Source organism: Poecilia reticulata, linkage group LG1, assembly GCF_000633615.1.
Source record: "Poecilia reticulata strain Guanapo linkage group LG1, Guppy_female_1.0+MT, whole genome shotgun sequence".
Taxonomy (NCBI): Eukaryota; Metazoa; Chordata; class Actinopteri; order Cyprinodontiformes; family Poeciliidae; genus Poecilia; species Poecilia reticulata.
The window spans coordinates 21,291,348-21,307,021 of record NC_024331.1 but is presented as its reverse complement, the minus strand read 5'-3'; the positions used below and the strand labels follow the sequence as shown (position 1 = coordinate 21,307,021).

Sequence of the window (15,674 nt, the reverse complement as noted above, 5' to 3'; positions counted from 1 at the left end):
ACAAGTTAATGTAGTAGAAGAATTTTAAAAATGCAACCAAACTGCATAGCTAAAATAGTGAACCTCTCAGTGTGGTTTTTGTGCCATTGAACCAAAAATATAAGGCACAAAGCTAAAATCTGAAACCTTTAAGTCACAAAAAAACATTTAGGCAGCTGCGGGCTTAGAGAACATCTATATTAGTACGATTACTGTGAGAGATTTTGTACATTTCATAGTCCTGTTTTTAGGGACATCTCTCTGAAGGGAACCCAAAAGAATTTTTTATAATTACCCCAAATGTTTCTGTTATAAGCAGGTTGTTTTTGATCAGACAAAAATGAGCACAACACCATACAGATGTCAGTTTGCCGAGCTTTGGAGAAATACATCACATTCTTACTTTATATCAGCTAACTAGGAAAGGACTGAACTGAAGTAAAACAAAAACATGGCTGACTAAATGAAAGAGAAACTAAGAAACACAGAAACAAATGAAACGCAACTAAACAGCCCAAGATCATGATATTTTGATTAGATTTGTCATTTATGGTGTTTTACGTATGCTTTATTCATATTTTATTTTATTTTCCTAGTATGGTTATTACAGGTTTTTTAACTGTATACCCATTCTAGCTATTTTCCCACAATCGCTCCAGTAAGAACATGTCGTCTTTCTGACCAGTTTAACAGGTCGACATTCCCATGAGGGTTTTTCTTGTACTTATAGTTGAATAGATGAACAATGTGCCTCAGAGTTGCACCCAAGGATTAACTTAACTTGTGGAGGTTCTCTTCCTTATATCATGCCTGGTGGATTTCTCTTGATTTTTCTTTGCTGCCAGACGCGGATTTGGTCTGTTTGATGTTTGCCTTTAACACATTCACCGTTGGGCCTTCATTTAACTCAAATTAGCTATAGATGAACTTATAAGAAAAGTCATGTACATTTCTGAATTTCAGAGAAAATGTTATATTTAGGCAATTTCATCCATTTAGCAAATTAGTTTGGTAAACTTAACTGTCCTAAAACAGGACAAGTTTAGTCTGGATTAATTTCAAATGTGGAGAATAGAGCAGTTATGCATCTTTTTGTACAGTTTTAGTAAATATCTGGTTTCAATTGTTCACCATGGATGAATATGTGGGAAACCACATACTTACTGTGACGTTGTGATGGACCGAGTTAAAAACAGGAGGAGTCACAGGATATTAATTAGAAAAATAGGGTTTTTTATTTTAACCCAGAGATTATAAAATGACAAAAAGATAAACTGAGCTCATAAAAGAGGTCAAAGAAACAAAACTGAACTCAGGCAAAAATGTAAACAAACTGTCTGCACAAACAAACATAACTGACCTCACAAAGAAATGACACACAGGGGTTTATATACTGGCTGATCAGACCAATTAAGACTCAATAGGGGTAACTAAACAGAATACAATTACAAACACAAAAACAAACCGTACAGCTAAGTTTGACTAAAGACTCACAAAATGAAAATCCAAAATATTAAAGTTTAAATACCAATATTTACTTAAATACAAAACTCATCTAAACAAAGAAACTACAAATTTCCCCTGCCAGGAGGAACTAGTGGTGTAGTCCAATCAGCATTTGAGCCTGCTGAGCCCTGGCCCCCCATCTTTTGTCTGGCCACTCCAAGGCAGGTAAGTACCGGCAAAACACAAACAATAGGTTTGTTTTGTGTCAAGCAAACAAATTAACTTAAGTTGACATAAATACACATGTCAACTAAATGTGCGCGCTAACAAAAAGAATAAATGTATCCAAATCAACTAATAAATGTTTTACTGAAACTAAAGTGTTGTGTTTGAATGAAAAAATAAATTGTGCATAAAAGTTACCGACTTCTGCCTTCAGAGTGTGGCCATGGATTTGGCCATCACAGACGTACAGTTCATGAACTTTGATTTTGATCTACTTCTCCAAATATGGGAATCTTGGTGGAGTATGCAGTTGGAGATTTTAAATTAAAATCTGTTGGCTTGTTTTAGAAAACTAAAACAAAGGGTCCAAAGTTGGTCTGTTGACAGGACAATGACCCAGAAGTTATAGCCAACTCAAAAGAAACAAATTGTTTGTCAGCCACAACAACTGAAAACATATGTTTATGCTCGTTCTTGGTGGAGAGTTGAAGTGAAAAGAGCATCAGGACTCCGGAGAATCGAGACTCTTGGTTCTCAGTTTCTGTCCAACTTTAAAATACAAAATGAGAAAACTAAGTGATGGCAAAATGGGGTTGTACAGTAACTATTAACAGATGACCCACCAATAATTTTTTGACCCACACACAGTTTTGAGTAAAATAAATACATGTACTAGTAGAAGCAGAATTTTTTTTCAAACTTTTCATAATTTATTTTAAGAGTATTTACTCATCCTCACAAGGGATAGCTGTGATATCTTGGATATTTTCAACATGTAGGAAACTACAAGGAGAAATAACTTCTATTCTTACTAAAAGTTGGAATTTGTTTTCGACGCAAGATTCTGACAAGCCCACAACTCAGACAGAATGCACTGACTCATGCACACTGCAGGTGGCACACTTGTGTGATATTTGCCACACAGCTTTGCGCTGAAGGATATTCGAAAGAAAAACAGGAGAAGTATTTCCATTTAAGATTTTTATTTAAAATTAGAAATAACATTTACGTTTTATAAATACATAGATAAATAAATAGAAATAAAAATAGTGCAATTTTACAAACTGTTTCTGTATACTCATAGTATGAAGCATACAAAGGGGGGGTGGTAATAAACAGTGCATTTGAGGGAAACATCCATCCATCTTCTATACACCCTTGTCCCTTAGTGGGGTCAGGAGGGTTGCTGGTGCCTATCTCCAGCTAACATTCTGGGGCGGGGTCACCCTGGACAGGTCGCCAGTCTGTCACAGGGCAACACAGAGACAGACAGGACACACAACCTCATTGCACAACCATGCACACATACACTGACACCTTGGGAGAATTTGGAGAGACTAATCAACCTAACAGTCATGTTTTTGGACTGTGGGAGGAAACCGGAGAAAACTCACACATGCACAGGTAGAACATGCAAACAGTCCCCGGGCTGGGAATCAAACCCAGTACCTTCTTGCTGCAAGGCAATAGCTCTACCAACTGTGCCACTGTGCAGCATTGATGCAAACAATTTGAGAACAAAGATTCTGAACTTTGATTCAGCATCAGGCGAATCAAAGTTTAGTGACCCATCGTCAGACCAAGTCAAGTCTTTTGATTCTTTGAAGTCGTTGCCTTTATTCATTTCTCCTCATCGTTTCTTGCTGCAGAGAAGAAGAATCAGGAAAAATATATATATAAATATTTTGTGGTTTGAACTCTAGGCTTTAAAATTGTACATTCTTATATTATATTTCAGAAAGGTTCAAGCTAAATCTTACTTTGCCATGATTCTCTGAATTACTTTCTTCACCCATGGAGCCTCGGGGTCCAGGCAAACTTCTTGGCCATCCTTTTTTAGAGTGGCACTGCAACACAAAGTGAAAACAATGAGTTTTCACATGCCCATTCAATTACAATGATAAAAATCATCATCATCATAAACATCATCGGAATGAGGCAGGAAATTGGTTCTTACATGATCTCAGTCTCCTCGCAGTGAGAGTTGGCAGGAATCAGCTCCACTTTCTCTATGTGGCGCCCTATTGGTCTGCTCTCAGTCTGGATACAGCGGCAGTGCAGCTCCACTCCTAAGCTTCTCAGACTCATTCCTGTGCGGAGATTACAAATGCATATTTTCACAAAGCTCGGAGAAATCCCAGTCTGCATAAGCAAAACTGCCAAAAGAGTTATTGTTAAATAAACTAAAACAAACTGAGGCTTACCTTTGCTGGTGGGAACAAAGGTCAAGAAGATTAAGACAGAGAGAGTAATGATGCTGATTTTCTTCATTTTGGCTTCAAAAACGTCTGTAGCTAATTCACTTCTAAGAAGAGATAAGAACTTTCTAATAAATATTTTTTGACAGCAAAAAGATTTCTTCTATTCTGCAACAGACTTCTTTCTCTCGGTTGCTCTTTTCCTCTGCTCTTCCAGGTTTTGCTGCTTTCTCCAGCTGCTGTTTGAATCTGGCGGAGAGAAGTCCCGGCTTTTATTGGTCGTGGAAGTGACTCACTTCCCCATGTCAGCGTGTGTTGTGCAAGACAGGAATCACGGAGTGGGAATTTACGCTGCTTCGCTTCACTGTCTCTCATTCAGACCTGTCATAAGGAAAGGCACAGGCTGTAATAACTGAGTAATGCACGACTGCTTTTTTTCATATGTCCATTATTTGAAACTTTAAACATGTTGTACCTGTGCACTGACAAACCGTGTGTATTAGAGTACAATTCATAGTTGTTTGGTAGATGGTAGGTAAGAAAAAGAATTATACATAGTATGTGGATTAATGGGGGTGAATGATAACAATCTGAATATCTGCTGGCCTGCTGCCGTATCTATTACTCCCACTACAATATCACATAAATCTTCAGACTGTATAAACACGTCTTCTACTGAGCACCTGCAGTAGCTGTATATTAAACAGGATATGGAGAAGGAAATCATTTTGATCGTTACAAACCGTTGACATTTTTGTGTCCTTACAAGCATGATTTTGCAAGAAGATTAACAGACTTATCATCAATGAATTCATCAAATTTTGAATTCCTTGTGCTTGACACTTTTAAAACAACACCAGGCTGTGAGCCAGAAATTTTTATGTGAACAAAGTCGGAGACTAATCCAACATGCTCCGACACATCTGTCCCGGCGTCACTGCATCTACTTACTAAACAGTCTTGGGTAACGTGGGGTCAAGGGATCATGACTTCTGGTTCTGACACAATAATTTATCATTTATTACTGTACTCTCAGTTATTTCTACAGGTATAATATGTTTATGTTTGGGACTTCAGTGCCTTTCCACTATATTCCATCCAAAGCTTTTTCTCATTTTGTTACATTGCAACCACAGTCCTCGGTCCACTTAATTTGTGCCATAAACCCACACAAACTAAGGGAAAACTGAGAAGTGTGCTTTTTTAAAATACATATTAAAATTGTTGTCGCATATCTATAAAGCTGTCTTTAATCAAATGCTGTTTAATAAAATTCAATGTGACCATTTGCTTTGAGAAACAGCAGGTTGTGGAGACGTTCAAAATGTGGTTTGTTCTCATAAATCGATATACAACACAGAGCCTTGATTAATTAATCCAAAAAATTTAAATGACATGGTCCCCAACTTGTCTAAACTTAAACCAAATTAAGAACCAAAACTTTAACATCGCTTTTTCAAGAACCTGTCCAATCTTTCTGAACTTCAGTTATCTTACAAAGAAAAACCTCAGTCTCAAAAAAGATTTATGGGTATAATTACAATAAAGGGTTGTCTTCTGCATCGTATTGTGTAAGGGACTGCCACACTTTTCAGATTTTATTAGCAAAAAAAAAGAAAACTACAATCATCTCCTACTTTACGTTGTATTGGTCCGTTATATAAAATATAGATCGACTAAAATTTGTACTTGTTTTGTGATAAACTGTGAAAAAGGCAACTGAGTGTGAGCATGCATTTTCATGTGTGTGTTTACATTTTAATTTCTTGTAAATCGGAATTAAATATATCTGAAACAGAAAGGAAAATTATTTTTCATCCTACATCTCCTTCTTTGGTCAGCTTTGACTTTATTACACGGAAATGAAAGATGGATATGGTTAAAAGTGAAACATGTGACGGACATTGGAAAGTTATTTGATTTTCACATTTTGTTTGTTGCAGTTGACACTAACATCATGTTCATCAGGTGAGTTCAAAACGACATGTGACCAGCATGAGACAGAATGAAACACACATTTTCACTACTTCCTTTAAAATCAGATCCATTTTTGGTGAATTTTCCAATATTAGGTTGCTATTAAAATGTATGTGTAAAATTTTCCAGGTTGATAGCAAGTTTAGTTAGCACAAAACATTATTTTAAATTACATAAAAATATTTGTTATTGCATCATTGTTAAAGATTTACACACAAACACACGCGCACACACACACACACGCACGCACACCCCTACACACACACACACACACACACACACTAAATAGGGGAAATGGATTTGACATCCACATGCGATCATACAGGAAGTAAGAAAAAAATATATCTTCAAGCAATGTTTGCAAAAATGGGATATTCCTAAATTACTCCTCAACAAAACCCATTACAAAAAGCATACTATTTTTTTTTCCCTCTGCATCCAGTGTCATGAAATTGACAAGTTTTTCATATTTTCACAATTAAACCTTCGAGGAGTCAACAATGACGCTTCTTTCCTCTTGAAACAAATATGTAAATACGGCTTCATATTTGGACGCCTTTCTTGCCAAGTAAGTCTCTTTGAATCATGAACTCTGACCTTAACTGAGGAAAGTGAGGGCTTTCTGTGACCTCCTGGAGGAGTTGATGATGCATTTGTGGATCTGGTAGACCTTTCAGCTCTGGAAAGAGGACATGGGCACCACTGCTGCACGCTGGCTGTAATTGCGAATAATATTGTGGTTCATGGGAGTCACTGTGCTTTAGAAAGTTCATTGTGAGTCAGTGACTTTTCATCTCATCTGTTCTTGAATGACAGGTAAGTGATTTTTTAATTTTTCTAGTATAGCAGAAATCAAATGTGGATGTGGTAGGTGGGATTCACCACAGTTTTCTAAAAACATGTTTAATCAAAGTTATTTTAACAAGGGGAGAATTATTTAATTGAACAACTGAATCTGTTTGGTAGAAATGTGTGCAGGAAGTATTTATGTTGAAACCAAACTTTGTAAAAAATAAAAATAAAAAAAAAGCCTAGAAACCTTTCATCATTAGAAAAGGAGGTGGGGGGGAGGAAACATCAGTGTCTTCCAAAATAATATCTATTACAAACTAGGTTACAATAAAACAGAGGCAACTTTCACAATATTTTGAAACTCAATACTGCAAACTGTTCTCCACAGCAAACTTTGCCAATATTTCCATCAGTGCATTTAGTTTATCTAAATCAAGATGGCCCTCTGTGAAAATCTTTCCCAGGTCTCTTCTAGATAAAAACATTTTTTTCTGACACAGGTTCCGGGAGCACTGTGCTCTGCAGATTTGCTCTTAGTTTCAACTTAGTCAATGAGCTTCTTTGTGTGCTTGTTTAGCAAGATTTGTAGATAATTAGAAGATTATACTAAAGAGTATTGATGTTGTAATCTTCATTCTTCTTCTGCGTGACAGACTTGGCACACCCAATCTAAAATTTGCATTTATTCCTACTGTAGGTAAAATCTTGACATTTATTTATTTATTTATTTATTTATTTATTTATTTATTTATTTATTTATTTATTATGTTGTAAAAATGTATGCATGTAGAAGAAATCTAATTGGTGCCAGACATTTTTGTAATCAGACTAACATTATAGAAAGACAACAAATGCTGCAAAGCCTTAATTGACACAGCAAAAAAATATGTAATATAGCATAAATATCAATGCCCCTTGAATTTTTGCACATTTTGATAATGAAGCATCACAAATTATAATTTATCTCATAAAGGCTTCATTAAATAGGCTAACTCATATGCATTGTTTTCAATTTCCTGTTAATAACATTGTGAAAAGTACAGCATGTCACGGTAAACCGAACTTCAACTCTTAGATAAGGACAGCTGAGAAGCAGTACGGTTGAGCAGGTCAGCACGGCGTCCTGCTCTGCTCTGAAGGCTGTACACAGTCAAGCTACAGACACATCTTCTCCCTCCCCCAACAGTAAAACATTCCTTTCTCTCACAGATGTGAATGTACCATCAGTTCCTCTAGTCTGCAGTGTGCTGAAACAAGCTTTTCCAGAAAAGATTTCCTTACCCTCACATCTCCTACAAAACCCAGGTCACTAAAGGAACAGACGTCCAAGATAAAGAGTGCACATAATCTCATATTCATCATCCTGTTTTCCTGTTATTCTTCTCCTTAGCGTCCGTTTCCTGGTCATACAAAGGTGGAGACACTTTTCCATAAGCATGCAATATAAAATGAAATTCCACTATCAATCAATCAATGAATCAAGTTTGTTTGCACAGCACATTTCAGCAACAAGACAGTTCTAAGTACTTTACTTCATACAAATAAAAAGTCATAAAAACATCATACAGTCTCTATCTGAGAAACCAGTAACAACAATCAATATGTTGATCAATGTTGCAGTGGTCATAGGTCAAAAGCAACTCTAAACAGGCGGTGGTTTAGTCTTGATTTAAAGGAACTTAATGTTTCAGCAGTTTTGCAGTTTTCTGGAAGTTTGTTGCAGATTTGTAGTGCATAGAAGCTGAATGCTGTCTTTCTGTGTTTGGCTCTGGTTCTGGGGATGCAGAACAGGCCAGAACCAGAAGACCTGACAGGTCTGGAAGGTTGAAACAACCACAGCAGATCAATGATTTATAACCAGAGCAGATCAATGATTTATAAACTAAAAACAGTATTTAATGGTCAATTAGTCCTTCAAATTCTCACAGCAGGTCTGAATTTGGATTAAGAAGCCTTTACATTCATTCACCTGAATAAAATTTGGTGCAACCAGTTCAACCAAGTCAAAAGTCCACTACTTAATCACATTGAATCCCACTGTTCTGTATTGGCCTTGGTGTTTTCTTAGAGAATATTTATTTAAAAACAAAATGCATCATGAAGACCAGGGCACCGCAGGTAGAGCAGGAAGTTAAAAGCAACGTTAGATCAAGAAAACAAGATCTACACCTTTGAACATGTCGCATAGAAATGCTCAATCCAACTTCTCACTGGGGCAAAATATAAAATTATGTCACTTTTCAACTTTTGTAGTGCAAAAAAATGTTACAAACCACGTATTATTGTACTTCCACTCAACACTATTGCACTACTTTGTTTTGGTCTATCACTTTAAATACCAGTACAACACAAAGAACTTTGCATTAATTTGATAAAATGTAAAAAGGTTTGCAAGGTAATGCGTGAGTATAGTGGATATACCTCATACACTTGTCTCTATCTTCTTAGGCAAACTGTTTTTTTACGCCTGTTGCCGTTGCCTTGTCACATAAATCTGCAAATGAGTGCAAAGCCTAATATAAAATATGCACAAACAATAGCTGGGAAAATCAGGAATGAATCATCAGCTTATCATCACGTCTTTTTCTCTCCCTCTTTGTTTCTGTGTGTGCAATGCTGTAAGTATGTTTTGTCCTTCACGTGTCAGTTTATGGCAGTATGTTTACAATAGCTTAAACTCAGCTGGAGCACGGGAGTGACTGGGGTTAATATAAATCCTTTAAAACGAGGAAGTGATACTCAACTGAAAGCAGAAGACAAGAACTTGTGGGAATTCCTGGAAATATGGAGGAGTTGGTGAAATAACCCACGGCAGGCGAAGAGCAAAGGAGGAGATAAGACATGGAGTTTACGATCCCGGGTTCTGCAAATGGATAAATCTTGGATTCAGGTCATATTTTTGTGGGAGAGAGACTGGGCGGCATGTATACAATGTGCTTGAATGTTAACTGTCATGTCTGGACATGCATGCTGTCTTACTGTGATATAGCACTGTTAAGATAAGAAGAGTTAATATGTGCAAGAGCCAGAATTTAGATAGATGTCTGCACAACAATAGCTTGGGTTCACATGTAGTTTAACCAAAACAACATTAACGTGAACATAAGTATATCAGAAGTCTGCTGAGTCCGAACAATGTAGGATGTTGCAATACAGCTGCAGGGGAACAATTGTTTTAGAGCTGATCTGTTCCAGATAGTTTACCAGTAAGTACTCATACATGCAACAGCAATACTATTTATTTGTTAAATTAAATCATACATTTAAAAGTGTTCCTGCTCTGCTAAAATTTGCTGTCAAAAGCTCCAAACCAAACAAAAGACTGACCACCACACAGCTTGAGCTCATTTCCAAGGAACCAAACAGAGTATTCCAGAAGACTTTTGTTCGACCAGCAGAAAAAAAAAAAGAAAACCTCCCCTCTTCTCTTAAAGAAGAAGAGGAGGCACTTACAAAAAGTGAACAAGAGTATGCAGAGCAGTCTTGCAACACAGTTTACTGCTGGAAAGGGAACAGGCAAGCTTTTCATTTTACAGCCCTTGCATATATGGGAGCAGATATGTCTCTGAGCACTATTGTTGTGGCCATCCTGGTTTTCCTGACCATACATGAAGGTGAGTGCATCTGTCAAATACATGTTTGTATCCATGTCACCGTTTTTCTTGTGAAAAGATATTGGCTTGCTGACTTTGACTTCTAAAACCTCAGGTAGCGCTGTGAGAGATCAAGTGGTGAATCTGCGCTGCCGTTGCATTACCAAGGAAAGGAAGCCCATCGGCCGTCACATATTGGTATTGGAGGTGCATCCTGCGAGCTCTCACTGTGCAGAAGTTCAAATCATGTGAGTCATTCAGGAAAAGTTGTTCTACACATACTGGCAGTATTTTTATATAGAAAGTAAAAGTCCTGTCAAAGTACTTTGATTTTTGATGTCTTGCTTCTCTCTTTGGTCCCACAGAGCAACTCTTAAGAAAGACAAGCGAAAGGTTTGCCTGGATCCAGAGGCTCCATGGGTCATAAGAGTGTTAAAGAACAGGCGTGAAAAGTAAGTGAGCTTTCTCTGAACAGAAACAATAGTCTTCTGAAGTGTTTCTACCACTGGCAAAAAGTCAGGTTTTTGATTTTAAAGAAGTAGACCATGACAAATCAGTTCAAATAAGTCTTCCATCTTGTATGTGATATTTATTACATAGTTTAATTGGAAAACAATTTAATTAGCTCGATTCGGTAAGTTAAATGCATCATACTTAATTAAGCATCATAATTTTATATATTTTATGTATTTTTAATCTGCCAAAGAAGCTTAACACAAATTGTAATTAATTGACTGTAAGTTTAGGGATCCTTTACAGAGTCTACTAACACCGGCAAGTAAAAGTGATTCCTACCAAAAAAGACTGAAAAAATTTATTTATTTGAAACTGACTCAGTAGTATTTAGGATGGACAATTATGTACAGCATGTCATTACAGCTATTACTTTTAGCGGTTTTTCCTGGATAAAGATTTCCTAGTTTTCACATGAACTGTACAGGATGCATGTTAAATAAGAAGGGACAAATATCTGAAATGATTTATTGTGAACCCACGATTTTTCTTCTTTTTTTTCTGTTTCTTTTTCCATCACAGAAACATGGACTTTAACAGGAATGTGTAAAGTTTTGAGATACACAGTTTGAGAACAGAGTTGTTGTCTCAAGGCAATCATTAAACAGGACTGAGGGGAGAATAAGCATTTGAACCTGCCGTATGAGAAACATGCTACAACAGAACAGTTATATGACACCTTAGTCTGAGCATTTATTTCAGCACAAGTTTTTTATGAGTTACCTATCCATGGTTAGTCACTGATTTGAGAAGCGTCTGATAACAGAGAAAATGTAGTTTTTAACCTTAACATTTCCGGTAAGCTGCAATCACTGCTAGGTGAATAAAGCTTGAGCCACATTCCTACATAATTATCATTACAAACTATTTGTCATGATATGTGTGTCACGTGGATATTTTTTGAGGTAACAATACTTATAAAATCTGATAATTTCTTTAATTTCAGGCAGAAACTCCAACAACAAACCGCCAAAGCATAGATTTTTATCATGGAAGCTTCGAATGTAAACAGCAATAAAGTTTGCTGTCTGAAGGGAGAAATATTCTGCAAGAACTGACTGGCAAGAGAATGGATACCGGGAAAAGAAATCTTTTCCGAGAAAGTATTACATATTATTACCAGTATCTTTAGAAAGCTGTTTTTGTAAATAATTAAATTCATAACTCTAATGTGAGTCAGATATAAGAATATTTTAAACTTGTTCATATGCAAAGTTATTTTCCTCTTCATATTTTTTTTCTTGTGAACTTGGTTTCTACTTTTGATGTACATGTGTAAGTGTTTATTTTTCTCATCAAATGTATCTAAAGAATAATTGTGAATAAACAGATTTTTTTTTTTTACTCTGATAAAAAGCTGTATTTTTTTTTTATTTAATCAACTTGGAAATGTTTTTTGGGAAAATATGTAAAAACATGTACATTTTTAAAAGGTCAAGTGGATAAATTCAGCAATGTCAGTTGTAAAGATCTGGATTAAAGTGACTACTCTGCAGTCACAGTTTGGGATAGAACTGCTTTTAAAACAGTAGACAAATTTTCAAGTGAGGTTCTGTTAAAAGGTTACAGGAGTCAAATATTTTACTAGCAGAAGAAAATGGTCTTGGTGTCTTAATTTAGCATAAATCTGCAGTGGTTTGTCCTGAAACCTGACTCAACATAAGACTATACCAAAAAGGGCCAAAGCCAAAACAGACTTTTGACATTAACTTCAGAAGATCTGGAAACCAACCTTATAGTTGTTAGCCTTAGTTAACAACTATAAGGAACTTAAGAGTTACTAAACTCTTAAGTAGACATCAGCCTTGCATTGGATGGTTATCCAGCCTTGCAACCATCACACATTTCCTGTGTGATGATTTACACAGGAAATGGAGATTGCGCCACCAGAAATGGATCTGTGGGAAACATACTGAGTAAGAACATACAAAGCATTTTCAGTCAGAGTGAATGTGTGGTAAAAAAAAAAAGAAAAGTGTAAAATGTTAGAATATTGTAGAGGCTGAGTGAACACATTTTCATAAATATATAAGCTGCTGAGACTGGAGTGGTTTAAGATGGAAGCAGGTTGCTCTGGTCTGAGCCCAGACCTTCTAATCTGTGGATACCATGAATGGATATGCAGAGGGAGTTATCCTCTGCAGGTGAGTAATATTAACTTCTTACAAGCTTTTGACTCAAACTTTCTCTTAGTTTTTTAAATATTCATAGTTTTCATTTATTACACATAGTCTCTGAGTCCACATTAACTGGAAGCAAGGTTGATAACTTTTAATCTGTAAGCAGGTAACCACTTTCTCACTACTAAATATTTACTCTGATTTTCCACAGCTGCTTTCAAAAAGATAAAATGTGAAATTACCCTTTTCTGTTGAGGTACACTGTAAAGGACAATAATATGTTTAAGATTTTTAAAATATATATACATAAATATAACTGCACAGTGATGCAGTTGGTAGTTTGTAACCTTAACATTTCCGGTAAGTTGCAATCACTGCCAGATGAATAAAGCTTGAGCCACATTCCTACGTAATTATCATTATAAATTATTTGTAACGATATGTGTATCACATGGATATTTTTTTGAGGTAACAATACTTATAAAATATAATAATTTCTTTCCTTACAGGCAGAAACTCCAAGAACAAACCGCGTCTGATAACTTCCAAACTTCCAAAGCATAGATTTTCATCATGGAAGCTTCACAGCTTCAGTCAGCAACAACGTTTGCTGACTGAAGAGAGAAATATTCTGCAAGAACTGACAGGCAAGAGAATGGATACCGGGAAAAGAAATATTTTCCAAGAAAGTATTACATGTTATTAACAGTGTCTTGTAAGAAGGTCCTGGGTTCGATTCCTGGCCTGGAGTTTGCATGTTCTCCCTGTGCATGCGTGGGTTCTCTCCGGGTACTCCGGCTTCCTCCCACAGGCCAAAAACATGCCTGTCAGGTTAATTGGTCTCTCTAAATTTTCTTTAGGTGTGTGTGTGTGTGTGTGTGTGTGTGTGTGTGTGTGTGTGTGTGTGTGTGTGTGTGTGCATGGTTGTTTGTCCTGTCTCTGTGTTGACTGGCGACCTGTCCAGGGTGTACCCAGCCCAAAACATCCGCTGGAGACAGGCACCAGCAGCCCTCCCGAACTCACTAGGGACAAGAGTGTACAGAAAATGGATCGACAGAAACAACTTTGTTTTTGGTCAAACAGCGCCATATGATGGCAAAATGTGGGCACTACAAGGAATTTGGATTATTTTAAGCAAAACGCTGTCTGCTTCACAGTTCTTCAGTGAGCCTAAGGACAAAAAACCAGATGTAGCTGCTAATGCTGACATAGGTTTATCTGCTCTAGGGGGGGAAATATAAGCACAGTGCATGTTTTCAGTCCAAAATGTACTATACTTCTGCAAAAACTAATGGTTTAGCTTTGAAATAAGAACTAATAAATTTTCTTAAAAAGGAAATAAAGTATACATTTCTTATTGCATTTACTTTCATAGGACTGGTTGGCATTATAAAACCAATCCACTCATCGTCTTCCATTTATCCTTGACTGTTATGGGTCACCTCTCCCCAGATATCTACTCCTGAGGGATCCCATGGTGTTTCTAAGTCAAAGACACCAAATATTTACACTGAATCAAAAAATACCTGTTTTTATGTGAATTTTGATCAAAAACATTTATTTTAAACTAACTTTCCATCGACCTAATAGTTAAAATATTGCTGCAAAAACATGGTTTTTAATCCTAAATGTGAAATGTAGCCAACACTTACAATGTAATCAACCGCCGGTGTAACAGTAGAGAAAATTTTTATCTGCCACTCATTCAGAAAATCATTACTTACATATTCAGTGACATAAATCTGTCTGACCTACTGTTTAGTAAATAATTTTAACAGTTTTCGTGACACTTCCAATTAAATAGGAGAATAAATGAAGCATGCCACTGTTCCTTTCAGTGCAGCTCAGCTCGGGTTTACTTACCGCAGATATATGACTGCAGATTGAGAGTAAATACATCTTTATTATTCCCATGTGCAGAAGGGCACTTGGAATGAGGAAGTCAAACAAGAGTCCATAAGCAGAAGAAACAAAGCGCCACTCTGCCCCCTACTGGTCACACCAAATATAACCGAGTGCGTCATTTTCTCTCTCTCCCCTGACTCAGGCTGCAATTCACCATTTCCATACGTATTCCCACAATTCTTTCAAATAGATAACATTTTCAAAAAAGAAAACAATAGACACACAATGTGATTACATTCAAAAACTGTAATCACATTTCAATGAACACAGACAATATATGTCTATTGTTTGTGTTCATATTCATGTATGTTTTTTTTTTGTTATTGTTGTTGGTGTTTTTTTGTTGTTGTTTTGTTGTTGTTGTTTTGGGCTGCCCCCGGAAGATTATAGAATTTCTTAAATTTGCGTCAAAAAATCAATTCAGGTATATTTTTGATGAGGGAAAATCATTATGACATGATGTAAAGATCAAAATGTCGATTTTACTCATAATACCCTTTAATTTCTCTGCTGCAGTGATTTTGATGTCTTGCAATTATTCTTAACATAAAATTGAAATCAAACCAGTTTTTAATTGAAACTGAGGCTTGTGTTTTGGTATATATTTTGTAGTTTAAAATAAAATTAAACAGCCTTGCTCTCTTTTTATTTTTTATGTGCTGATGGGGAACAAAACATTGTCTTTCTAAATCGACCTTATGTGCGTCGTGCATTGTTGTTTTTCGTGTGTATCTCTGTTGCCCTTTTGATGGACTGGTGTCCAGTCCAGCATGTACTCAATGATTGCTCGAGGTAGGAACCAGTTGCCCCTGCAAACTTGCAATAATAAACGGACAACTGATGGATCAAAAACATCCTTACATGACACACATATGGACCGGCAAAGGCCAACATTCATAAAAGAACCGTCTCTGACTACAGCCTTC

At 36.4% G+C, this 15,674-nt stretch overlaps 2 protein-coding genes across 3 annotated transcripts; one reads left to right on the top strand and one right to left on the bottom strand.

The window, feature by feature from the left end:
* Positions 1–3,069: 3,069 nt before the first annotated feature.
* cxcl8a (chemokine (C-X-C motif) ligand 8a) lies at positions 3,070–14,782 on the bottom strand. 2 transcript variants are annotated; one of them, XM_008417308.2, is made up of 6 exons: positions 9,362–9,570; positions 4,028–4,229; positions 3,855–3,955; positions 3,608–3,740; positions 3,411–3,497; positions 3,070–3,293 (listed from the first exon to the last, which is right to left on the bottom strand). In XM_008417308.2, the coding sequence occupies exons 3-6, from the start codon at positions 3,919–3,921 to the stop codon at positions 3,281–3,283; spliced, it is 300 nt and encodes a 99-aa protein (XP_008415530.1). In that variant the 5' UTR covers positions 3,922–3,955; positions 4,028–4,229; positions 9,362–9,570; the 3' UTR covers positions 3,070–3,280. The 2 variants fall into 2 exon arrangements, with proteins under 2 accessions (XP_008415530.1, XP_008415524.1); XM_008417302.2 differs by lacking the exon at positions 9,362–9,570 and adding an exon at positions 14,707–14,782 and having other exon boundaries at positions 3,855–4,229.
* On the top strand, positions 9,721–12,094 carry LOC103469539 (uncharacterized). Its single transcript, XM_008417285.2, has 4 exons — positions 9,721–10,231; positions 10,326–10,458; positions 10,576–10,662; positions 11,670–12,094. The coding sequence occupies exons 1-4, from the start codon at positions 9,838–9,840 to the stop codon at positions 11,701–11,703; spliced, it is 648 nt and encodes a 215-aa protein (XP_008415507.2). The 5' UTR covers positions 9,721–9,837; the 3' UTR covers positions 11,704–12,094.
* Positions 14,783–15,674: the final 892 nt, after the last annotated feature.

What these genes read in the sequence shown, in the direction of transcription:
- cxcl8a (XM_008417302.2), bottom strand. Translation starts at nt 3,921, where the DNA reads ATGAAGAAAATCAGCATCATTACTCTCTCTGTCTTAATCTTCTTGACC. An exon ending in CTTTGTTCCCACCAGCAAAG is followed by an intron (nt 3,741 to 3,854) that starts GTAAGCCTCAGT and finishes ATCTCCGCACAG; the next exon opens with GAATGAGTCTGAGAAGCTTA. An exon ending in TGCGAGGAGACTGAGATCAT is followed by an intron (nt 3,498 to 3,607) that starts GTAAGAACCAAT and finishes TTTGTGTTGCAG; the next exon opens with TGCCACTCTAAAAAAGGATG.
- LOC103469539 (XM_008417285.2), top strand. Translation starts at nt 9,838, where the DNA reads ATGCAACAGCAATACTATTTATTTGTTAAATTAAATCATACATTTAAA. An exon ending in TGTGCAGAAGTTCAAATCAT is followed by an intron (nt 10,459 to 10,575) that starts GTGAGTCATTCA and finishes TTGGTCCCACAG; the next exon opens with AGCAACTCTTAAGAAAGACA. An exon ending in TTAAAGAACAGGCGTGAAAA is followed by an intron (nt 10,663 to 11,669) that starts GTAAGTGAGCTT and finishes CTTTAATTTCAG; the next exon opens with GCAGAAACTCCAACAACAAA.